Consider the following 26991-nt stretch of genomic DNA (forward strand, 5'->3'; position numbering starts at 1 on the left):
TTATCACATGGTTTAGAATATTGTTTGAGTTCAGAATATTTTTATTAACAAATTTTCTAGTGTTAGAACATCAAGAATGTATGTTGCAGGGATCCCAGGATTTCTTTCTTTCTATTTTGGGGGGATTCTGTCCCTTTAATTGTTCGGTTGTCAAATCGGCAAGAATGTATTTGTCCTAGTAGTATTTAATCATCACTAAATATTTTAAAGAAACTGTTTTAATATATCAGTAGCATTGTGTAACCATTGTCATGAATAAAGCTGTATTCTTCTTTTATTGTTTTTGTTACAAGAATGTGCAATAAAAATATATATAAATACTGCATAAGAAATACTGAGATGCATAAACACTTTACAAATAAACAGTTCCTGGAGTAATCTAGCTGAATCTCATGAAACGCTCACTCAAGCGTGTCCACATCAATGAAAAACAGGACATTTTTGTAACAGTCTATGACAACAAAAGGTCCCATTAGCATAATTTGTGGATATAAACTGGAAATTGCTCATTACAATAATAAATTCCACAAAAAAAATACATTTCTGAATGGATATAATGTCCTCAGCTCTCAAAAAAAGAGAAAAAAATTCATGTTAAAATCGTAGCATCCTAAAATAAGCCATGTTTTTTCCCTTTGTAATGAAATATGACATGTTTTACCTCAGATGAACTATTAGCCAGAGATTTCATCACAACTGCAGTGATATTCTTCCATGAGATCTTCTGACAAGCAAGCCTGAGTGATTTTGTGAGACGTTCAATGTCAGCTCTTTGGAAAGCAAAAAAATATTCATTTTGAATACACAATATACAATACCCAAAGGAGAATTTAAACATAAGATGAATTAGTCAGAGATTTCACAAACTGACAGCGGCACATCAGCCTTGGGTGGCTTGTCAAGTTATACCTGCTGCCAAAAATATGTTGAGTCTTGAGCTGTCAGAGGAAGTTTTGATGCGAGACGTCACCTCGAGTCATTTGATAGGCCTCTAGCTCTCCTCACAGCGATGCTCTGGATGTGCTGCCACAGTAACGATGGCTCGGAAACGTTGTGTCTGATGAGCGACTCCAAACCCTCTGCCTGATCCAGACTCTGCCAGTAGTCCTGCGGCCACATCTGGAGCCAGCTGAGAACAAACACACATCACACTTCATGTCTTGCTTTTTAAATCACACCAAAAAGCACTGCAACACATTTCAAGTTACAGAAATGTAACTATTACTTCACAAATGAAATGTGGCAAGCTAAAGTTTTTTTTTTTTAAATAGGAGGTGTTTCTGATGCATGTCATAGAAGACAACTGCAGTATTTTTTAATTTATTTATAAGAAAACTTACATTTAAGTATTCTAGTGGTATTTTAGAACATGCATTTTGTGTTGACAGCAAATAATGAGCAGCAATCAATGCTAAAGCGCCGGTTTGTCATTATTATTCATGAGACTGTCTGTTCTTATCCTATAAGAAGAAGCTTCTCCAAATTATTCTTGACAACGAGCTCTGCTTTCTTGATGGATGCGTCAAATGTGCAGTGATCTATTGCAAAATCATTCATTACAGTGTAGAAAACAATCATTCCAGCAGAATGACTAGCACTACAGTAATATTACCAAAGGTCTAAATCTGCTGGTTTCTTTTTCACAGAAAACTGAGGCACAAGATGGTGGCAGTTAAACTTTGAATGAAATGAAAGAGACCATCATGTCTATCTGCAGTGTCATACAACCAGGCCTATAGAGTAAAGGCCCTGGTATACTTCAAACAAAGTTTAGGAAAAGTGTGGAGAGCAGAGAGAGGGCAAGGATCGGCAAAGGACCTAGAGCTGGAATCAAACTTGGGTCATACCACCATAGTGCTATAAGTCTCGTGTTTTTATTCAATCTTTGACATAATCTGATCTGAAACATGAAGAGAGGGTGGGGCATAATATAGCTCCTCCCCTTAAAAAAAACAGCCAATAATAGGTGCGTTCGACCTCATGCAGCGCTGCGCAGACCAATCGGAATCTGTCTTAAAGCGGCGCATGCCAGTTAGAATTTTTGTTCGCATTGATGCTGCGCCGATGCCATGTGACTGTCACATCAAAGTACCGCGACAGCACTCCGAGATCAGACGATTGATTCAGCCAGTGCAGCTTCTGAAGAGCAACTGCTGGAGCTGTGATGATGACACTGATATTACATGGTTGGCCGAGTTCACCGTATGACAACAACCATGTGTGTTTCGAGTTTATTATTGGACAAAATCCGTCTCACAAATTTCAAAACAAACTATTAACTTTTTATACCCTCTCTATCTTGTATATATCATGCTTATTAAAAGACTACAAATATTTTACTGCAGTATCATCTTTTGTTAAATAATTTGTTCATAACGACTAGATTGTTTGCATAGGTTTATTCAGCCTTTTATACAGACTACTGTACTCAGCTCCATAAACTATTTAAATAATATATTTTAGTAAATAACCTAAGTATTAACTCAAATAAGTCTTACAGACTTGTAATAAATCAATTATTATCAGTGATCCTGACACCCATATAAAGCTTTCTTAACAAAAGAAGTTAAAATATTTTACTTTATGAAAAATAAATTTATGGTTTGCATCAAACAAAAATGAAGCATTGCAGTAAGAAATATCCATTTTGCACAATTGTTTTTATATGCATGTCAATTTAATTAATAATATTTCTGCTACAAAACATAAACGTAAGATTATAATAAATCATTCAATTCAATGCTGAAAGCTGCAAAACAGTCATCAGTAACTAAATTGAAAAATAATATACATCTCAAAAAAGAATGGACAAAAGAAAGTAAGAAAAGTCTCACTTCTGTCACTCTTTGAAAGTTTTGGTTTCGGTTTGTGTCATTTTAAACACTCAGTCTCGTTATGCGCTGAAAAGCAGGCGAGTCAGCTGGCCCAATATATGAAAGGGGCAGAGCAGGATTCCCACGATGACCACCGGCGCAATACCGTTCTGTTATGAGACGCAGCTTCACTTTAAAAGCGAAGCTTCTTTGGCGATGATGTACACAGTGTTAGATTTGACATTTAGCGGACATTTGCCCTGAACACGCAGTGAATGCAGCGCATCGAGATTCGGGCACCTTCTCCGAAAACACTCGATTAATCTCGGCTGGTGGATCAACATGATCGCTGTCACCAGCGATATTATTTGTAACTTTAGGTGGGGTTTGCAAATCTTTGTACTTTTCACTCTTCAGCCGTTAGCATTTCTAGCGGTCACAAAAGCTCCCTGTTCTCTGACAGCGGAAAGCCTTGAGTGATAGACAGCTGATATGAACAAATACAGTGTCAAAATAATCTTCTTCTTGCAGACGGGGTATTAAGCCTCGCGGCTGTTGCCAACTGCAGCCCTAAGCCAGTCTTTAAATCTTGAGTCCTTTAGCCAGAGGTTCGAAAACTTGCATTTCTCCATGTTTTAATTTAATTAATGAACGAAAGCGAGCTCACTTGGCAGCAAGCCAGCCGGGTACCTAGTTTGTTTCATCGCGCGCAAAGACCACCTCACATGATATCACTCAGGTGCTACTCTCAACATAAATAAATCCACGCAAATTTTAGAATAAAGGCCTGCACTTAACACAAATTTAAAATTTATCTAAAAAGGGGGCTCAAAAATTTTATACCTTCTCAGATAACATTTATTACTGTTTAATGCGCTTAATTTGACTAATTTAATTTAACTACCTTTTACAACCCTACGGACACCCTGCTGAAAGGTACTGCAAAAAATTCCCAAAGACAAGTGTGCCATGGTTGTGGCATCATAGTCAAAACTACTTGAGGCTATAATTGCTGCCAAAGGTGCATCAACAAAGTATTGAGCAAAGGCTGTGAATACTTATGTACATGTGATTTTTCAGGTTTTTGATTTGAATAAATTTGCAACAATTTCAAAAACTCTTTTTCACATTGTCATTATGGGGTATTGTATTGAGGAAATAAACTAATTTAATCCATTTTAGAATAAGGCTGTAACAAAAATATGTGGAAAAAGGGAAGCACTTTGAATACTTTCTGGATGCACTGTACATTAATAATTACTTTTTAAAGCATGCAATAAAAAGTAATAATCTGTAGTAAAATACAGTATTCCCAGCCTTGCATACAACCTATGTGAAAAAACACTAGGTTCAAATGACAGCATTGCTATTGGTGACAGTCATTATGAAAGATTGTCACAACTGACCAATCAGAAAATTGAAGTTGTTAGTATTGAAGGTTGGGTTTACCTATCATTTGGGTCAACATTTTCCACAGGTCCGTATCCAGGACTGGGTAGCGGGCAGCCCATGTGTGAGCTGTTGGCCATCTTTGGTTGAGGAGGTTGGTTCAGTTTCGGGTTCTTTCTGTGTGCTTTCCTCGCTGCCAAACGCTCATTCTCTTTGTCACACACAAAACACTCAAACCCGTTCAAGTAGTTTGGTTTACTCATGTCATTGACACCCCACTCTCTGCTCTCCAACTCCTTTAGTAGACGCAAGTTAGTGACCTCGCTGGGTGTTTTGTACTTTAGATAATGCAAATACTCCACGTCATCTTGATCCAGAGCTTTGATGAACTCGGCAAGCTCTCGTGGAGTGGAAAAATCATCGACGAGAATAGCGGAATGATTGTTTGGCAGCCAGTCGGCTACAGTTGTTGAGCCCCTGTAAATGGGCACACAGCCCTGGTGCATGGGTCGCCACAGCTTTTCAGTCATGTAGTCTGGACAAAGGCCATTCTCCAGGGCCAGGTGGAACTTATAACGGGCCACAAAACTCATGAAGCGCTGGTCCTCACCAGTGGCTGTGCTGGTGTCCTCCAGATATTCAGGCAGGGGTTTGTTGTTAAGGCACTTCCCGTATGAGTCAATCTGAGAAGGAGACACAAATTAGGATATTTTAGGTTAAGCATACATTTACATCAAAGTTTGCTCTATTTGATAATGTGTGCAAACTGAAGCTGCACAATATATCATGTCAGCATCAATCTCACAATGTGCATTTCCACAATAGTCACATTGTAGCATGTGCAATGTCCAGTTGATCAGGTACAACAGTTTGCCATTCCAAAGTTTGTCTAAAATGTGGTTAAAATGTATCAATTGCATGTTTTAGACCTGTGATTATTATTAAGCATTTCAAGAAAGCTTAAACTCAATTCAATTTAATTGATGTTTATTTCTATAGCACTTTTACAATTTAGATTGTCAAAGCAGCTTAACATAGAAGTTCTAGTAGATTGAAACGGTGTCAGTCCAGTTTTCATAGTTGAAGTTCAGTTTCGTTCATTTCAGTGTGGTTAAATTTTCACTGCTGAAAGTCCAAACACTGAAGAGCGAATCCATCAATGCGCAGCTCTACAAGTCCCAAAACCAAGCAAGCCAATGGCGAGAAACAAACTTCACCACTTGACAAAAGAAGGAATAAAGCACAAGAAATTCTAACGTTTGTAGCTTTAGATTACAACGATTATTTATATTTACTTATTTTTACGATGAAGACTATACAGTGATATTTTGCATTTATTTATTCAAGTTCTGTGTCTGAAGACTATACAACTCAGACAAGCACTGTTTTTTTGTTTTGTTCGGATCTTTGCTCCAATTAGCCTAAAATTATGAATTATTTTAAAAAAAAAAGTCATCTGAAATTGTATTTAATTGCAAAATATATTGTAGAAAAACAAAATATGGCAAAATATATATTTTTTGTGATATGAATATAATTTCACCAGATGTCTTGAATATTAGACTGTGTGACTTGGTAGGACAGTGCATCTTAATAATAATAATAATAATAATAATAATAATAATAATAATAATAATAATAATAATAATAATAATAATTATAAAAACAATAATACATTTTATTTATAATGCGGTTTTCTAAAACCCAAAGAACTACAACAACAGATAAATCAAACATGCAATAAAATACAAGTATACATAAAAAAATTCTAAAATATAAACACAGTAGAATAATCAAGAATCTAAAAATGCAGTCTTAAAAAGATTAGTTTTTTTAACATCATCTTAAAACTAGCTAGTGGGGAGGCATTTCTTACAGAATAAGGGAGAGCCTTCCATAACCTGGGTGCCGGGCTCTCTCCCCCGTTGATTTTAATCTACAGGGTGGCTGCTGAAGGGTGAGCAGACCACAGGGAATGAGAAGGTGTGTACTAAGAGACAATGTCACAGATATAGGAAGGATCTGTACCATATAGAGCTTTATATGAAAGTGTGAGTGTTTTAAAAATGATACGGGACTGAACTGGTAGCCAATGCAAGCTATAAAACACACCAGTGATGTGCTGTCGTGGTGGAGTGTGTGTTTTGAATGTACTGCAGTCGTTAGATTATTTAGCAGCTTAACCAGATCCTGGAAGTGGCAAATGCATGAATGAGTCTTTCAGCATCAGAGTGAGGCAAGATCTGATTTTTGCAATATTCCTCAGATGATGAAAAGCAGATTTTGTGATGCTCTTGATGTGCAAGTCTAGTGGCAGATAAGTGTCAAAAATCACACCAACGTTACGTGCTTTGGTAGATGGACAGACAACAGCCTTATCTAAATTCAATTTAAACTTGCTCTCTTTGAGAGTGGCTGCTGGTGTGCCAATAAAGCGTGGTATCTGTGTTTTAGAACAATTCAATTTTTAACAAATTTTTGTGCATCCACATTTTAATTTCCTGCACACACTCTGAGAGGACTGTGGCAGTAACAGACAGATTGGATTTGGAGCTGATATAAATTTGGGTATCATCAGCATAAAAGTGGTATCCCAGTCCATATTTGCTGATGATTTGCCCCAATGAAAGCATATAAATGCTAAAAAGTATGGGACATAAGAACGACCCCCGAGGGACACCAGGGCAGACCCATCCAATTTCAGATTGATTATTTCCCATGACCACTAATTGAAAGCGATCCAAAAAATAAAATTCATTTTCTTTTCGGCTTGGTCCCTTTAATAATTTGGGGTCACCACAGCGCAATGAACTGCCAACTTATCCAGAACATGTTTTTTATACAGTGGATGCCCTTACAGCTGCAACCCATCACTTGGAAACACCCATACACTCCTATTCACACACATACACTACAGACAATTTAGCTTACCCAATTCACCTATACCACGTCTTTCGAGTTGTGAGGGAAACCGGAGCACCCGGAGGAAACCCATGCAAACTCGAAGAGAAATGCCAACTGACCCAGCTGGCCTCGAACCAGCGACCTTCTTGCTGTAAGATGACAGAGCATACCCACTGCGCCGCCATCTTCATAAAATTTCATATATAGATTACATACATAGATAAATTAATGCAAAGAAGCAAATTAAATAAACAGTACTTTATGGCTATTTTTGTATAGTGCAGCCCTAGCGCAAACACAGAAACTCAACACATGCAACTATCAAGCTTAGCCCTTGTAGTGTTTAAGATAGATCAGAGAAACAATGATTTGAAATTATTTACCAAATATAATCCACAGAACCTCTTAACCAACAAGCAATCAGTGTGTTATAGTTACTACCCTCTATATCTCAACTCAGAACATTTCTCTGGTCACCGTGGCAACAGCAAAATAAGATGCTCCTAAAAAAAACCTGCAAACTCTTCCAAACAGGCCATAGAAACACTGAGAGACACTGCGAAAAGGGGCGAGATTAAACAAGATGATTAGACATTTCAAAGAAGCGAGCGATTGGTCCATATATATTTAATTTCTTTGCAGAGAGGTCATGTTTTGATCCTCGATTGGTCTCACGCAGTCAAGCGATGCGACTTGCATTTCCAGTATGACACATTCAGGTGCATATGAATGGAAGTTCATGGGGAGAAAAGTCTAGTGTGACCACAGCTTAAGTGTGTTGGAGCAGTGTTGGGCTGCAGCCCTTTAGGAACTGAGGTTGACACCCCTGAGCTAGGCATAGATGAATAAGTTTAGTACAAGGATATGAAATACCATAAACCACAAACACCAGTTTCCTCGTTCTCATGTAAATACTTTGAGTGTTAAATCCTAGTGAAAAACAGGCCAGTTAGAACAAAACACCAACTGTTACAATGCACAAAGGATCATGATCATATGTATGCCCTGCGTTTGATTGGCCACAAGGTTTCCTTGTGGGATTACAACAATGTTATTTTCCCCCTTATTTTAGTTTATGTAAACTTGTATTATACTTGCTATGTTTATGGGACTCTTATTTTGAAAATGGGACTGGCAGGATATGAACTCTGTGTAACACTAGTAGTAGAATAATTTAGTTCTAACTTGTGTTGAAGCAAGTTGGAGCTAAACTCAGCAGGACACCAGCCCTCCAGGACAGAGTTTGGACACCCCTGCCCTAAGCAAAACAACCGATTGAGAACGGTTAAGATTAAAAATATAATTCTGAGAATTAATAGAATAAACGCAGAATGTTTGCACTTTTAAATAATTTGAATTGTATTTTATTCAACTGTAGATAACTGATCCAGTTTTCTTCTTCTTCTTCTTCTACAACTAATAATGATAATAATAATAATAACAACTGTATTGTCTTCACATGGAGCAACTAATTACTTGAAGAAAATCAAGCTGGCTAGAAAAATCAGGCAAGTTACCAAACTAGGTACTGATTAGCAATGCTCTAGCTAAGAGTTCAGTTTCAACCCTGCTCCAACACACTTACATGTAGGATTCAAACAAGCCTGAAGAATTGAATTAGTTTGATTGGGTCTGTTTAATTAAGGCTGAAGCTAAATTGTACATGGCTGTTTGATCCCTGTTGTAAGACTTCTACATCAAACTACCTAAACAAGCATGTGTCGTCATTATTATGGAACACATGAAAATTAAAACAATGTTCTAAAATCTTTTTTTTTTAATTTGACTCGGATACTGACTGGATGTAATCAAAAAAATCAACATGAAAATTCATCAAATACAATATGTGATTTTTAGCAAGATTTTTTTTTAATTGGTGTAAAAAAACTGTAGTGCATTTTATTTTTTTGGCCCTAAAATATCCTTAAACCAAAATTGTTGTAATGTAATTTGGAACAAAATTAGTCTAAAATAAAGTTAGTTTGTTTTGGAAACCTGAAGCATAGATTCTTGCCAAAACAAACTGTCTGTAAAAGACCTTTGAACTATCACTTGACCTTCTTTGACATTTTGTTGAGTCTGTGAAGGTCAGGCAAGTCAGAAAAGTGAAAATATAAAAGAAAGAAAAAGTAAAAACATGAACAAGCTGAAAAACCATTCTAAAAATAAATTAAAGGTGACACTGACAGGCTTCTTTCACCTTTACATGACTAAGTTGCAGGCTTTAAAATCTATTATATAAAATGATATATAAACTGCAGAACTGGTTCAAACATATCCACATTACAATAATCTTATGCTTTGTCTGTTGTCCTGGCTGCCACTTTGTAAACTGTGTTATTGAGAATTATTGCTCGTATTATGGATTTTTGATATCGACCTTTATTCTCTAAGTGAATGAAACCATTTTGCTGAATTTTAAAACTGAAAGTGCGTCATGAATAAAGTTAATGACTTACAAAAGAAAGTCTATTTAAGAGTCGTTAAAACAAGTTGTTCTCCAAATGGATCCCAAGCAGTTTTGTGGTGGCGTCTGAGTGAAATATCGCTGGCCTACTTGTTGCTTGTGGAAACCCAGGAAAATTTGAACCCCTCTCCCTTAAACGCTGAAGTGGAACATGTTGTGTAGATGCTGTGCTTTGCACTGTTAAGAACATATTGTTATGGTCTAAAAACAAGGGTGTGAGGAATCAATGGTTAAAGTTAATTTTCACAACATCACAGCAGCCTAGCCCCAAGCTTGTGCAGCGTTCCTATGTCAATTTACCCACAATTCTTATTTACTTTGGGTAAATAAGATAAAAATGCATGAATATTATAAAACAATAAAAGTGTTTTTGACCTTGCAATTCATATGAAAACATGAATAATCCATAATATGGGCATTTCTAATGTTTACAAATGCATTCTTCAGGATGTTCACTAACAGGACACTCCTGCTGAAGTATTTACAAATTAATTTGATCTCTAATTGAAATGAAAATTAGAATTTTATTAACTGAGTTTAAAACCTATAAGTATTACCTCTATATATTTCATCAGCTCTTGAACATAGCGGTCTCGGTCTGAAGGCACATCGCAGTGGGACTGCATGTAGAGAACAGGTGCTAGACCGGCCTTTCTCCAGCGGTTCTTTTCTTGCAGCGAAACAGCCGTAGGTGTCAGAAGATAATCCAATGAGGGCAACCACTGCAGTGTTAACGGGTAGTCCGACTCCCTCCTAAATGTGGCCGTGTAGTTAAACAGTCTGATTCCAACACTGTGAGACAGAAGATAGTTATTCATGGGCGACTCTTCATGAAAAAGTGCCCAGGATTGATGAGGCAAACGCGGCAGCGGAGCCTCATATGCCCGGAAGTCTGTGCCATAGAAAATAATGGATGCCGTGCGGCGATAAAGCTGAACCTTACGGTTGCTTGTGACCAGACAGGATGAGTGGGCACAGTCCACACGCTCTGTATCTCCAGGAAAGTGTGGGAACAGATTGGAGCTCCACCATAGAAGGATTGGCAGCTCTTTATTTGGGCGAGGGTCAGTGTTTCCAGGGCCACGGTAAGTGCTGACGGAGGCGAACTCCATGTCAGTGAGGGCACTCTGGGGCTGGAAAACACCACTGTCCCCTAGGTCCACTGCCCCCTGACACCAGCAGCATATTGGCAGGACCAAAAATAGCCACAAGCAAAGCGCCATAGTTGACCTGAAAAAGAAAGGTACATTGAGTTGAAACACTGGATTAATTCAGTTGTATATTGCAACATAATTCAAGTATGTACACTGTAGTGTGAATATTAATACAGAGAACAAGGGCTAAATTAAACCAGTACATGACATTTTCTAACACAGAAGCGTTAGGTCAGTGCTAAACCCTCACATATTGACAGTTTTCTGTGAACACACACACACGCACACACACACACGCACGCGCACGCACACACACACTATTTCAAAATTCCCCTTTAGGTGAGTATCCTCATGAACACAGTCAGTGTCTTAACAAAGAGCTGAGAAAAATCTAAAAGGTGTGCCGGTATTTTATATCTGTCCATTTGTTTTTAAAGCGATTTAAAAAACCCTCAGTTGAAGTCAGAATTATGAGCTTCCCTGAATTATTATTCCCAAAAGAATTTTTTCCCAAAATTTCTGTTTAAAGATTTTTCAACACATTTCCAAACATAATAGTTTTAATAACTCATTTCTAACAACTGATTTATTTGATCTCTGCCATGATGACAGTAAATAATATTTGACTAGATATTTTTCAAGACATTTCTATACAGCTTAAAGTGACATTCAAAGGCTTAACTAGGTTAATAATGTTAACTAGGCAGGATAGGTTAATTAGGCAAGTTATTGTATAACAATGGTTTGTTCTGTAGACTAATCGAAAAAATATAGCTTTAAGGGCTTATATTTTTTACCTTAAAATGGCTCTTAGTTTTTTTATTCTAGCCGAAATAAAACGAACAAGACTTTCTCCAGAAAAAAAATTCTGACATAATGTGAAAATTTCCTTGCTTTATTAAACATCATTTGGGAAATACTTTAAAAAGAAAAAAAAATCAAAGGGGGTTTAATAATTCTGATTTCAACTGTATATGCGGGCTGAAGTGTCCTTAAAATATTAACTAAAATTCAAAAGACAAGGTGAAAATTACTCACTGCATTTGACTGAAACTTTTGTAGTTTTATTAAAGATTAATTTGTGAAATTAAAAATCAAAGCGCTGTTCTTTACTAGTTACTTAAGTCTTTTTGTCTTTAATTTACAACTTTATTCTATTTGTCTTCATTTTTTTTGTTTTCATTTCTAAACTGTTCACTTGTCTTTAATGTTTGTACTTATGTAGTGTGCTTTGTTTATTTGCCGGAGTAGAAAACTATATATATATATATATATATATATATATATATATATATATATATATATATATATATATATATATATATATATAGTGATGAAACCGTACAAGACATTTAGAACAGTTCAGGTCCATGTAATAGTAAACGAACAGAAAATAAATTACATTACAAATCATGCTAAACTGCTAGAATTTTGGGACTTAAAACCTACAAAGTCGTCTAATTTAGAGAACTTTTTGAGCACAATAGTACCCAGATTTCAACAAAAGCCTAATAAAAGAACAGTTTAGCCATCATTTGTGCCTATTACAGTGTGTCCAGAAATGCTTCCAATATAGAAGTAAAAGGTGAATTCAAACATACGCTTTCGAAAAACACTGACGTTTTCTAAGTAACATTAGAATTATTTTATCGCGTATTTGCTTACTTTAGTTCAGGACAGACGTATGTTTTGTTGCTGCATTTCCACAGTTTTTCCTCATTACTGTCTTGTAACAGAACAGAATGGACACAGGATGCTGCTGTTGCATGAGTTTTCTTCCTGCTTTGAGGAATGCCAATGGGAAAAGCAGAGCAGTGGGCTGCTGCCACCTTGAGTTCTGGATGAGAATTAAAACCATATAGTCTTTAAAAAAAATTAAAACACTAAAGGATTTCAATTATAGGTCAATTTATCTGACCATTCGATAGAATGAAAATCATAACTAAAATGTATGCAGTAAAACATATAAATCAGACTGCTTTTTTGGCTATTCACAATCACTCAATCTCTCTCTCTCGCTCCCTTTCTCTCTCCCTCCCTCCCTCACTCGCAGCTCGTGAAATCTTTGCTGCTGCCAACAGCACTGCTCGCGGTACAATATGAGGTAATTCACAGAGTATTTTTACATGATTCAGGTCATTTAACACTAGAATGTTTTTTTCCCAAAGCAACGAATTTCTTGTTGTAGATTCACGTTTGCGTAACTGTGCTGGAGTTTATTTAATAAACAATGAAAAACTGCTAAGTTAGTCATTGAGCTAAATAGAGCTAACGGGCTGGGATTATGCTAATGTGAAATGACAACAAACGCAAAATAAAAATATTTGTTATGTTGATTAATTATAGTGCGAGTTGAGTTTGAGTAATACAGTCTAATATAAGTAACAAAGATGAGCCTTAGCTTTAGCACTTGTATGCTAAAAACAGAGCTGTCATGCATGTTTGCGCATGCGCAGAGAAAAATCATATGCTTCCTGCTTTTTATGCGTTAAAATAAAAAAAGTAAATGTTAAAAAATGTATTGAATTCCGCCTGTATTGTGTAGTAGCTACGTTGTCAGTACTACACCATTTTTTGACCGTTTGGTAACCATTTTTTCAGGCGAAATTGGTACAATGTTAGAATTTATTGTGTCATACTAGAAAGGGAGATCCCTTATTATTATTATTATTATTATTATTATTATTATTATTATTATTATTATTATTATTTTAAGTGCTAACAATTATAGCAGGTGCTAGATACACTCAGAAATAAAGCTACAAGAGCTGTTTGAGTCTTGGTTGGTGCCTTACAAAAAGTACACATTTGTACCTTAAGAGTCCACTTCTTGAGAATTTCAGGTACTAAAATGCACATTTGAACTACAAATGTGTACTTTTTTCAAAAGACCACCCCAGTGACAGCTCTCGTATTTTTATTTTTAAGAGCATAATACACGCTAAACCATTTTTGTACGTGTTGTGTTTTGTAATTGATATTTCGAATTGTGTGTTACAATGTTACTATTGCTATGTTTTGGTCACATTAGCAAAAATTAAATTTACTTTAAAAAATCAGTTGTTCACAGCTGTGTAACACTGCTAAATCTGTGAAGGGAATTCTTTTGCCATCACAAAAAGGGTATCAAAATTGACACTATTTACTTTGGTATTGTACCCTGATATTTTATTGAGGTGAGCAATTAACAAATAACTTTAGAAAATAATTAGCAAAGAACTGTGTCAGTTAAAAAGCATAAACATATGCTTGTAAATATGCTATGCATACAAAAACATAGCTTGTTTTGACTTTTTTTTTATTACTATCTGGAATGGTTTTCAATTTCTGGTGACTAGGCATGGGATGATAATCATTTAATTACCAGTTGTTTTAAAACCGCCAACATTTTCGGTTATATCATTCCTAAGGTATGTAGGATTTTTTTTAGGACAACAGTATCTCCAGCAGAAAAGATATCCAAAGATGCCGTTTTAAATTGTTAAGAAATCTGTGATTTTGAAACTAACGAAGACAGCAGAAGTCAATGATTCATTTGAATTATTTAGCCTGACATGTTTACAGTTCAAAAATATTTTAAATGTTTCTCAATGAAAACATATTGGCTGTGACCAAAATCGCCTACTACTCAGTAGGTACTGCATTTGAATTGAAATGTACTACTCGACCTTTAAAAAAGTACATTCTATACTGTACTGTGAGCAGTATGAATGGAGCTCGGACTTACAATGGATGGCATTTTTCATCATCACGTGGCATACCTGCTTCACATCCGTTCCTGAATTTTCTCGCCGTGCATAATGGGATGGCGTAGTGTCCATTGAATGCGCACTTTAAAATCTCGCCAAAAGTAGTTGGTCATATACTACTCGGGTCGCATAGTGTTTAGTATATTTTACTGTATAGTATAGAAAGTATGTGATTTCGGACGCAGCCATTGTGTTTAAAGAGGAAAAAAGTCTTGTTTTTTTTACCCAGACATTTAAAAATAATATATTTTAGAGCAGTAATCACAATACCGTGAAACCATGATATTTTTTTCCAAGGTTATCATACAGTTAGAATCTTATAGCGGCCCATACCTACTGGTGACATCAGTTTGATGCCTGGGCAGATTATTTTTAAAGGGATAGTTCACCCCAACATTCTGTCATCATTTACTCATTTTAAATCAGTTTGAGTTAAAAAAAAAAATTCTGTTGAACATACAAGAAGATATATTGAACAATATAGGAAACCGACAACCATCATGGTTAGGGTGTCCGCAGGCTCTTAAAAAGTATTAAAAGTTGATAAATCAATTATGAGAAAATGAAGGCCCTTAAAAGATATTTAAAAGTCTTAATCGTGTTTTTACGAGGTCTTAAATTTTGTTCAACTGTTGGCCAAAGTTTTTGACTCCAAAAAAAGTATAAATATAATTATTTTCCTCCTAATATTAACTACGGTGTGCTCGATCCACGCGATTGGTGCCGGGGCACGTCCGGCCAAGCTCTTCACTCCGGGTGAAGTCACGTAATTTGCGACATACGTGGGAAGGTGATGTGACACTCTTTACATGTAGCGAAACAGACGACAATCTTACTCCTGGTTGGAGAAAGTTGAGCTTAAACAGTGGCTGAGGCCTGTCGCTGAAAACAACAATTTATTCTTTCAAGCTTTGTTTCTTCTGAGCTTATCTGAGTTCAATGGAGCACAACTATGCAACAGATTTATTTAACTACAACTGTTTATTAAGTTAAAGGTTTGATACTCATAAGAACTTAAAGTGGCGATGAGGTCTTAAAATATTCTGAGAAGGTCTTTAAAAAGTCTTAATAATTTTTTCATATGGATATCATCAGTTTCCCATTTCCAACATTCTACAGTATATCTTCATGTGTGTTCAACTGAATAATAAATCTCAAACGAGTTTGAAACAAGTAAAGCATGAGTAAATAATGACTACTGCCCCATAAACAGTATATTTGACCTCAACTAAATTTCTGTCATAAACACATATTAACTATTAACTAACTATAAGAATATTATTGCTTGTGATGGAGCACGAAAATTTCACATCAGATTAAGTTGAATGTATATTGGAAAGCAGATGACAGTCCTATGTTTATCCAACCTGTGTGCTCTCAGAGAAGGTGATGTCCTGTCCAAAGTCTCAGGGTCAGTCACTAGAGCATCTGGCCCACTCCTGATAAACAGTGCATTATCTACCGCACTGTTTAGAACGGTTAAGGCAAGGGCGTAGATTTGCTTTTGATATTGGTGGTGATCTATTCTATTTTGCACTTTAAAAAAAACTTTAATGAACAAATAAATAAATTAAATACAATTAGTAATAAAAACAACATTGAATTAAGCATGTCTTATAGTGCAAAGGTAAATTTACATGATTTTACTTTGACAAGGAATGAATGCAGACTTCTGAAAAGAGGGAAGCGGATGACACAATAACTATTTTATCTTGATTGTTGTTGTTTTTTATTATCGTTGTGGAGGCCAAAATCGAAACAATTTTTTTATTAATTGCACATCCATGGTTACTATTATAGTGGTCTTGTAATGAACTTGACTTCAATTTTGACTGACACTTCTTTGAAATGTAGCGGCTTATGTCCATGTCTCACCTGAGTCTTGCACAGTAAGCCTGACTGGAAAATTTTGACAAAGCATTACTTTATTTTGCAAGCGATTCAATTATTGGTGGGGACATTTTAATAATCTGTGGATATTGGTGGGGACACGTCCCCTCCGTCCATGCTAATTCTACACCCTTGGGTTAAGGACTAATCTACAATTTACGTTTTAAAATTCATTCTACTTTTTATTTTAATTCTTGTTGATTATTATTTTCAAAATCATTGTCTTGTCATTGTGTTTGTATTTGTCTTTTATGTAGTTTGTATGCTTGTATCCGCATGTGTTTGGCAGGCTACACTGAGCGTGTGTGGTACCAGGGGCCGTTATGAGCGGGAAGAGCCTCTTGCTGAAGGTCATTCTTCTGGGGGATGGCGGCGTGGGCAAAAGCTCTCTCATGAACCGCTATGTGACCGATCGCTTCGACTCGCAGTCTTTCCATACCATCGGTGTGGAATTCCTCAACCGCGACCTTGAAATCGACGGTCGGCTGGTCACCCTACAGATCTGGGACACGGCAGGCCAGGAACGATTCAAGAGCCTGCGCACGCCTTTTTACCGTGGCGCAGATTGCTGTCTGCTCACGTTCGCAGTGGATGACCTGCAGAGCTTCCAGAATCTGGGCTGCTGGAAAAAAGAGTTCATGTATTATTCAGATGTACGAGACCCGGAGCGCTTCCCCTTTGTGGTACTGGGAAACAAGGTAGACAAGGAAGAACGTGAGGTCGGTGAGGATGAGGCCAGGGCCTGGTGTGAAGAAAACGGCTGCTGTCCGTACTTTGAAACCAGTGCCAAGGATGACACAAATGTGGGGGCTGCTTTTGAAGCTGCTGTTCGGGAGGTTTTGGCTAGCGAGGACCCCATTGACCACACCTTGCTGAGCAGTTCCATCGATCTCCATGGAAACCGTAAAGTGACCCGCTCGTCCTGCTGTTGAGGTGCCTCTAAGTTGCTCCTGGCCTTTGAAACTATGGACGTGCAGCCGTGCTTGAGAATTATGGTAGAGGCATCAGACCTGTGTGTCTTGTGGTCTCCTTCTAACAGAGCTACCTAAAAGTAAAGGTATTTTATACATTTATCTTTTCGCAGTCTGGCACGAATAACATATTCTATGAAATCTCCCAGTCGAAGGTTTGTTTGCTTGTGATGTGGTGCTTTTAGAAGTGTTTTATGACAGCCTCACATAGAACAAGGATGGACAACTTCGGTCCAGGAGGGCCACTGTCCTGTAGATTTTACCTTCAATCTAATCAAGCACTGCCTGTAGCTTTCTAGTTATCTCGAGGACACTGATTAGCTTGTTCAGGTGTGTTTGATTAGTGTTGGATCAAACCTCAGCAGGACAGTGGCCCTCCAGGACTGAAGTTGCTTTTCTCTGACATAGAATGATGATTTAGCCTTAACATTTTGCTGTTTTGGACCATCCTACTATTGGGCTATTATAGTACTTTTTTGTCTGATATTTTAAAATACATAACCCCAAATTTGCTTACTGTCCACTGATATCAGTAATTGATATGGTACTGAAGTCAATAACGCATATTTTATTTATTTTGCTCAAGTAATTTTTTCTTGGTGAAGTCTGTCAGGAACATGTTTTGGACATATTTCACCACAAATTAAAAAGAAGAAAACAAAAGAACATAAGCAAAATATTATCATAAAATAGTTAGTGGGTTGTTCACCCAAAAAAAAAAAAATTCTGTCACCCTTGTGTTGTTACAAACCTTTGGATTGAAAAATTAAGAGATTTAAGATCATCCATAGGCAAGGGTCATGAAACATTCAAGGGAAATCAGTACAGAAAGGTACTGTAGATAGAACATCGTCCAATAGCGCCGTATATTCAGCCTTTGTTCCCCTGCTGCCGACCCTGCCCCGTTTTATACCGGACCCAACCGCTTCCACTAAATTTAGATCTGGTTTCCAAAATCTCACGTTTAAATTGGGTACTACCAAAAGAGAGAGATAACTAATAAAACTGTGTGTTGTGCAAGGATTGTAGGCTAAATGTCAGTTTTTTTTGCCCCTTAAGCCTGGTTTATACTTCTGCGTGTTTGCCCCTTAAGCCTGGTTTATACTTCTGCATCGAGTGATCAGCGTGACCCACGGCACATGCAACGCGCATAGCTGTGCATTCATACTTCTGCGCGCTGTTTCTGTTGCTCTGCAACACTTCCAATACGCTAGTTGGCAGTGAGGTGTTTATGTTCCTCTGTGTTGTATCTTCGATGGTGTTTTGTTTTTTCTGAACGCTTCCTTAATGTACAAGTAGTTCAAACTCGCTCATTTTGAGGCAGGAACCGGCGGACGTGCAACAACTTTAACCATAAGGTAAACACAAAACAAAACTTTCCATCCGGAGCTCCTTCACGGGACTCCACACTTGTAAACAATCGTTCCATCGGGCTCGCGCAGCTCTCAGTCCCACACACAGTTGTCAGTGCTACCAAGCCGACCAATCACAGAGCTTGCGCTATGTGTCTTTGCGACATGTAGTTACATTTTTTGAGAGGTGCGCATCAGCGACGGCGAGGGCTGTGCGTCCACGCGTAGGCTGCGCCGTAGCATACGTGTGCGCTTGACGCAGAAGTATAAATCAGCCTGTACATGAGTGCCACCTTAAACCTGAGGTTCCAGTCTTGTGACTGCTAAAGGGTAAAACTTTGAGGTATTATCACATTGCGCAAGGGGTAATTTTTTTTTCATTTGCACCTATGACGCATGATAAAGACTCCCATACGTCAGACTTGCCTGATGTGGGTTTCCTAACAGTAAACTGTCCATTTCTAATGCAACCTGAAGGACAGCACATCTTCACTTTGCTTTCCCATGTTGGTAAAACCCGCTTTGAATACCATTATGCAAATAATGCGGTAAAAAAAAAAGCACATGCTGAAAGCGCTGGTCCATGGGTTCATGTATAACAGTCATGAGCACTGGATGTACCGGTGCTCAATGAGGAAATCACAGATATGCTGTTCCGAAATATCTTCAGGACTCTGGAGCACTATATTTTTAAACTGCCCGCTCGCTCCCATTCAAATTACACCTGAGTTACCGACTGCTACCGTGTTTTATTCAGGAATTATTCCCGTGCCGCAAGGTCGGGTCCTACGCCTGACCTGCAGACCTCTACACTTGGGTGATAAATTATTGAGTTTTAATTTTGGGTGAACTATCCCTTTAAATATTTTTATTAAGAAGGACTTTGAGATGAAACATGCAAATTTCTTCATCTCATTCATTTTGTTACGGTACATGTTGTAAAAAACACAACCTCAGATTAGTGTACACAGCTAGCAAATCTTTTTTTAGATGTTTCACTACCATTTTTTTAGATAGAAAGGGACTTTCTTTTATTGTAGTATCAAAGTAGTTTTTTTTTTTTTTTTGCTCTTTTATAAATTTCATGATGTAAGGAGTTTCTGTAACTGTAAGAAGCTACTACTACTACTATTTTGAGTTTGATTCATTTGTCAGATTGTGTTGTGTCTAATTGCATGTTCAACCTGGAGGCTGTGATGTAGTGTTGAGCAGAGGAGTGGTTGTTTGTTTGTATGTGTGTGTGTGTGTATATTTGTGTGGGTGTTTAAAAGTTAGCACGTGTCCGAATGAAGGCCTCTCTGAGAAATGGCATAGACACAGGCACATTTAATTGTCTGAAAGCATGTAAAACATTGACAACACTTGTCTACATTTGAGACTTTTTTATTTTATTATTATATTTTACACCAAACCTGAGAATAATGTTTGATTAATTATTTCATGTAAATTGTTTCCTCAGTTTTAGTCCAGTGTTGATATGAAACCAAAGCACACGGTACCCAGTTTTGCACTGAATGACCTATGACCCTGCTTAAAGGGCACTTGTAAATCCTTGATACAGTGCATTTATAGGTACTTTCATTTATGTATTTTATAATATTAACTTATTTCCTAATGCTTTTTCCCTGAATATGAATGTTTTCTCTGCCTTTGATCTATTTTATGCTATAGGTCTCATGACAACCACAGAAACCCAAATTTGTGGATTGATATTCTGAACTGACAGTTGCGTTAATGCATAACATGTAGCCATATTTTTGTTTACAGACCTTTACTTGCCTGCTTTTGTATGTTTGTTTGCTATACATGTAAAACAAAAGAAATAAGTTGGACATGTTCAATTATTGTGTGTGTCCTTGCTGCAGCTTGCAGTTCGATGACGTACTGGTTTAAAGGTCTAATGGGTAAGGGTAATGGACATGGGTGCGATTGTTTCTTGCTTGAAACGCAAATTATTTAAATTACTTTTTAACTTGCGCATTACATTGTGTGTTATTAATGTTTACACCTACCTCAACCCTAAATGAAACCATTACAGTTCTTAATGTCTACACCACCTCTAAACTCAACCATCACAGTTATTAATGTCTACACCCACTCCAACCCTAAACCTAACCGTCAGTTATTAATGTCTAACCTTAGACCGAACCATAACAGTTATTAATGTGTACACAAACCCCAACTCTAAACCCAACCATAACATTTATTAATGTCTGTATATATCCCAACCCTAAACCTAGCCATAACACTTATTAATGTCTGCACATACCCCAACCTTAAACCCAGCCATAAAAGCTATTAATGTCTAACCTTAGACCGAACCATAACAGTTATTAATGTCCACATGCATATACCCCAACCCTAAATCCAACCATAAGTTATTAATGTCTACACATACGGCAACCTTAAACCCAACTATTAGTTATTAATGTCTGCACACACCCCAACCCTAATCCCAACCATAACAGTTATTAATGTCTGCACATACCCCAACCCTAAACCCAACCATAACAGTAATCAATGTCTACACCTATCCCAACCCTAAACCCAACCATAATAGTTATTTATGTCTACACATACCCCAACCCTAAACCCAACCATAACAGTTATTAATGTCTACACATAACTTAAGCCTAATGGTTATTAATCACTACACATACCCCTGTTCTAAACCCAACCATAACGGTTATTAATGTCTACACATACCCCAACCCAAAATCCAACCATAACGGTTATTAACGTCTACATCTACCCCAACCCTAAACCCAACCATAACGGTTATTAATGTCTACACATACCCCAACCCAAAACCCAACCATAACAGTTATTAATGTCTACACCTATCCCAACCCTAAACCCAACTATTACAGTTATTAATGTCTACACCTATCCCAACCCTAAACCCAACTATTAGTTATTAACTTCTACACATACCCCAACTCTAAACCCAGTCATAATGGTTATTAATGTCTACACATACTCCAACCCAAACCCAACCATAACAGTTATTAATGTCTGTATATACTCCAACCCTAAACCCAACCATATCAGTTATTTATGTCTACACCTATCCGAACCCTAAAACCAACTATAAGTTATTAATGTCTACGCATACCCCTGCTCTAAACCCAACCATAAGTTATTAATGCCTACACATACCCCAACTCTATACCTAACCATTACAGTTATTAATGTCTACACATACCCCAACTCTAAACCGAACCATAACGGTTATTAATGTCTACAACTGCCCCAACCCTTAACCCAACCATAACGTTTTTTAATGTCTACACCTATCTCAACCATAAGGTTTACTAATGTCTATATATACCCCAACCCTAAACCCAATCATAAGGTTTATTAATGTCTATATATACCCCAACCCTAAACCCAACCATAACGGTTATTAATGTCTACATATACCTCAACGCTACTGTTACCTTAGCAGGCTTTACAATGTCATACGTATTGGACCTCATCCAGTACATCATCGTGCAGCAGACTGCAGCGAGGCAGTTATCTTCTACATACATGTACGGTTTTAAACGTTTATTGGTACACTGTGAAATGGAAAAAGATGCAACACTGTGTTTATTTACTCAAACTGCTGATCATCCAGAAACATTCATTCCTAATGTTGGAAAAATCTGTATTAGTTTACTGATGGTGTTTTCTAGCAAATCAAGGTACCACACGTCTGGGTTTACAGTGAAGATTTGTTACATCAGATTTGTATTAAGGTGATGGAAAGATGTTACATCGGGAACTGTTTTGATTACATTATCGCACTTTTCAGTGTTACAAAATACAAAAAGTTTTGATTAGTCTGTCAAAATGTCAACTTGATGAGCTTTAGGTTAATCTCACTAAGCAAATGCCCAGATAATTACACCTCAACATTAATTAAATGAATTTTACATATAATAATGAGTCTAAAAAACCCTCTCTTGGAATGTTCATTTTCATTGTTTAGTGAAATTTAATCTGGACATTTTTTTCATGGGTTTAATCCCATCTGTTTCCACTTGAGCGATCTTGCTATTTAATATGTTACAGTTCACAGAATTATTGTATTCCATTAATAATACCATATTTCCTTTTGGTTATTTGTCAGTGTGACCAGTCATGACCACAGTAGTGACTTGTGGTTAATTAAGGGCATTACTGCAGTGAATGTACCTTGTCACTTTTTGCTGTTTGCCTTGTGAAAGGTTGGTACTCCTGTATTTTCTGAGATGCGAACAGATGTCTTTAAACTGATTAAACGTCTGTGGTGTTTTGAAAGCAAGGTTGTTGTTATGATCTCTAAATATGGCTGGCCCACAATTGTGTACTTCACATCATCTCCAATGCAATAAGGAGGTCAAGACTGCTTTTTTGTTTGCAAATGTAGTTCGCAAGAATATAAATGCAATGAATAAAGAAACTGCAACAGCAGACACATCATGCGTGGTCTATGCTTACAGATTCAAAGTGTTAGTTCACACAAAAATCTAAATTCTGCTATTAAATACTCACCCTCATGTCATTACAAATCTGTGAGACTTTGGAAGATTAAGATATTTTATGTGTAATCAGAGAGCTCCCACATCTTCCATAGACAGCAAGGCTTCAGACTACAGTCTGGTACTGAAAACCATCCTTAAAATAGTCTGTGTGTCTTCAGTGAGATGAACTGAATATTTTCAAGATGTTAGAATACTTCTGTGCATACATGTCTCAAATGTGGTCACCATATCTTAAAACAACGAAACCTTGATCCAGCCTCTTTCTCTAATTTTTGGCCTATTTCTAATTTTCCTTTTATTTCAAAGATCCTTGAGAAAGTTGTTTTGACTCAATTACAAAGATATCTGACTATAAATTTCCCCATGAGACATTTCAGTCTGGATTTAAAGCATTACACAGTACTAAAGCTGCACTTTTAAGAATAGCAAGCGAGATTTTTACAACAAATGATTCTGGGAAATCTATGGCATTAGTCTTATTAGACTCAAGTTCTGCTTTTGACCTGATTGACCCCAAGGTTGAAACGTTTAGAGACTGTGGGCCTTCGTGGCACAATTTTAGAGTGGTTCCGTTCTTATCTGACCAGTAGATGTTTTAGTGTGCGCATTGGCCATCAGTCCTCATCCAGTATTCCTCTCAACTGTGAGGAGTTCCACAGGGATCAATCCTTGGGTGTGTATTGTTGCCTACATTATTGCCCTGTGTATGCTCCCCCTGACTTCCATTTTCAATAAATATAAAGTTTCCGTCCATCTATATGCAGATGACACTCAGATGTATTTTCCTCTAAAACAAAAAAATGTAAATGGCTTACAACCCCTCCTGACTTGTTTAGAGGAGCTTAAACTTTGGCTCTCAGGCAATTTTTTATATTGAAACAAAAATAAATTCCAAGTAATTTTATTTGGGGCCAAAGAAAATTCTCTGTTAAATGTCAATGTGGGATCTTTGGCCTCACATATAACCCAGTGTGCAAGAAATCTTTGTTACATTTGATGAAAACTTTATGAAAACTGTCATAAAATCCAGCTTTTACCACCTCCGACAACTGTCTAAAGTCAAGTAATTTTTATTCCAGAGAAATTTTCAAACAGTGATTCATGCCTTCATAACAACACGTCTGGATTACTGTAACTCTCTCTATTTTGATAATTCTGTCTTCTCCCTCTCGTCTGCAGTTGATACAAAATGGGGCTGCTATAGGCTACTCTCCGGCACCCGCAGTTTAAAATCTGTAACTCCTATTTTAGCTGCGCTTCTCTAGTTACCCATTGCATACAGAATTGATTTTAAAATTGCATTTGTTTACAAAGCCGTCAATAATCTTGCTCCTCAGTACCTTACAGACTTTCTCTGTCCATATACCCCCTCTTGATCATTGAGATCTTATGATTTCAGTTTACTCACTGTGCCCAGAACACTCCTTAAAAAAACGAGGTGATCGAGCGTTGGCTGTTGCTGGTCCTAAACTCTGGAACACTTTACCAATTCACATTAGACTTTCCTCCTCCATTTCTGTGTTTAAGTTTGTTTTAAAGACCTATCTATTTTCTCTCTTTTAATACTCTCATTTTGATCACTGTTTTATTGCTTTAATTTGTTAAGATGCTTTATTCTGCTTTCTTCTCTGTCTTTAGTACTCCCATGTACAGCACTTTGGGCAACTTTTGTTGTTTTTCAATGTGCTTTACAAGTAAATATTTTATTGTACTGTATTGCATACATAAAACAAAAACTCAACAATTTCTTCTCCTCTGTGTCAGTATAGGGTGCGCGTTCACTAGTCGAGCTTAGATGTCAATGGAGGATGAGGGAGCTCTCCAATTTCACCTAAAATATTTTCATATCCTCAAAAATATCTTCAAATATCTTCACTAACGATTTAATGACATGAGGGTGTGAAATTAATGAAAAAAAATATTTTTGAATGAACTAAAACTTTAAGGTTAAACTCATGTAACACAGTTTTTAAGTTAAAGGAAATGTTCCTGCTTATTCAGGTAATTTTTTAACTGAAATATAGTGTTTATAACATAAAATGTATATATATATATATATATATATATATATATATATATATATATATATATATATATATATATATATATATATATATATATATATATATATGCTATTCTCTGGTAGAACACAATAGTTGATAGAAAGTCACACATCTGTGTGAAGCGTGTAAGGAGAACACAGACTTCCTCTGTGCTCATGCAGCACTCGGCCAAAGAGAGCATGCAGTCTCTTCTCCTTCTTCTCTCTGTCATGGCGCTCTTTTAAAGCAAGATGCCATGCTGCGAAGTGCAGGGGACAGTGAATCTATGAATACAAAACAAGCATTAAAACACAGCCGAACCCCTGGTGAAAGGCATTGACCTTTATTTCTTGCTAAACCTCCCGGCCATTAATTTTTACAGTGCCAACACACAACAAACTGCAGGCAAGCAGTGGGTTAGAAAAAAAGGGGAAAACATAAAACTATAATTAAAATAACCACTAAGTCTGTACAAAAAATATATATCTAGAAAAAACTGTTAGTGCTAACAATAAGTGTAAGACTAGTCTTTTGATGAATAACAAGTTTATCACTGATTAACTGAAACAATCATCAAAAGAAATTGTTATACAATAACTACAATGATATCCTCATAATTAGAGTTACAAGAGGAATAGTTCACACAGCAATAAAAATTTGGATGTTTGATATCATGTCATTCCAAACCTGTATACGTTTTACTGGATTATTAGCAAAAATTGGGTAATTACCCCAATAAAATGGGTTAATTACACCATTGAACTTGGTACGGGACTCGGTTTGATGATTGACTTCATGATTGAAGGATTTCGCAACCTTGACGTTTATTTTCTCATTTACTGCTATGATTGCTCAAATAAAATGTGACTTTTTGGTGGAACACAAAAGTTATATTTTAAATAATATTCATTTAGCTCTTCTATAAAAAAGAAGAAAAAAATCCACCAATGTGGAAAATCCATAAGATTTGTGCAACATATTTCCAATCTATGATGCATTACAACAGATTTGATGCCAAATGTTTCATAAAATTGGATTGAGACTTTTAAAGGGATAACTGCATGTATTACACTGCACAAGTCAAACATGGCATTTGTAAAGTGATACAGGATTGGAACAACATAAAGGTGAATAAACAGTGATACATTTCACCTGCGAGCTATTAAATTGAACTACTGCTTAATATCTACACTAAAATCTTGCTTTCATCAAACACTAAGTGTGATCAAGAATTCAACAGAATTAAAAGCATTTATTACTTAAAAACTACAAAAAAAATCTATTAAAAATATTATGTATATATATATATATATATATATATATATATATATACACACATTTTAGATGTCCTTGTTACACAAGTAATTATGCATACATGCAACTAAACCTAGCCAGCATTCTAACCCAAACCATATAGTTATGTAGTTAATTAATAATTTTAAGTTTTTTAATTAACTGTTACACTGTAATAGGCCTGAGACGATAACTGTTTCAAGGTATAATCGCAGTTTAAAAAAAGTCAAGGTTTTAAAACTGCCAAAATTTTCTTCTATACCTATATCATACCATCAGAATCTTACACCGGACCATGCCTACACTGTAACAAGGACACCTTAAAATAAAGTGTAACCAAATAAAACAATGAAAGCTTATTTCTGCCATGAAATAAAATAAATAAACACAGTTTTTTGCAAGTTTTTTTGAGTCCTCTCACAATTGTAAGTTTGTAACAGCTGAGAGAAACAGATTAAA

General features: G+C 36.5%; 2 protein-coding genes across 5 annotated transcripts; one reads left to right on the forward strand and one right to left on the reverse strand.

Moving 5' to 3' along the window:
* Positions 1-256: 256 nt before the first annotated feature.
* Positions 257-12506, reverse strand: fut11 (fucosyltransferase 11 (alpha (1,3) fucosyltransferase)). 3 transcript variants are annotated; one of them, XR_008838823.1, is made up of 5 exons: positions 12393-12506; positions 10131-10803; positions 4263-4885; positions 910-1129; positions 257-737 (listed from the first exon to the last, which is right to left on the reverse strand). XR_008838823.1 is itself a non-coding variant. In XM_056472711.1 (4 exons), the coding sequence occupies exons 2-4, from the start codon at positions 10794-10796 to the stop codon at positions 967-969; spliced, it is 1452 nt and encodes a 483-aa protein (XP_056328686.1). In that variant the 5' UTR covers positions 10797-10803; positions 12393-12506; the 3' UTR covers positions 257-966. The 3 variants fall into 3 exon arrangements, 1 of the variants encoding a protein (XP_056328686.1); XR_008838822.1 differs by having other exon boundaries at positions 257-770; XM_056472711.1 differs by having other exon boundaries at positions 257-1129.
* A 251-nt stretch (positions 12507-12757) lies between these two features.
* Positions 12758-23126, forward strand: rab9b (RAB9B, member RAS oncogene family). 2 transcript variants are annotated; one of them, XM_056472052.1, is made up of 2 exons: positions 12758-12831; positions 16656-23126. In XM_056472052.1, exon 2 carries the CDS (start codon positions 16690-16692, stop codon positions 17296-17298), a length of 609 nt encoding a protein of 202 aa, XP_056328027.1. In that variant the 5' UTR covers positions 12758-12831; positions 16656-16689; the 3' UTR covers positions 17299-23126. The 2 variants fall into 2 exon arrangements, with proteins under 2 accessions (XP_056328027.1, XP_056328028.1); XM_056472053.1 differs by having other exon boundaries at positions 12784-12831; positions 16624-23126.
* Positions 23127-26991: the final 3865 nt, after the last annotated feature.

The sequence above is a fragment of the Danio aesculapii genome, chromosome 14, assembly GCF_903798145.1.
Source record: "Danio aesculapii chromosome 14, fDanAes4.1, whole genome shotgun sequence".
Classification (NCBI taxonomy): domain Eukaryota; kingdom Metazoa; phylum Chordata; class Actinopteri; order Cypriniformes; family Danionidae; genus Danio; species Danio aesculapii.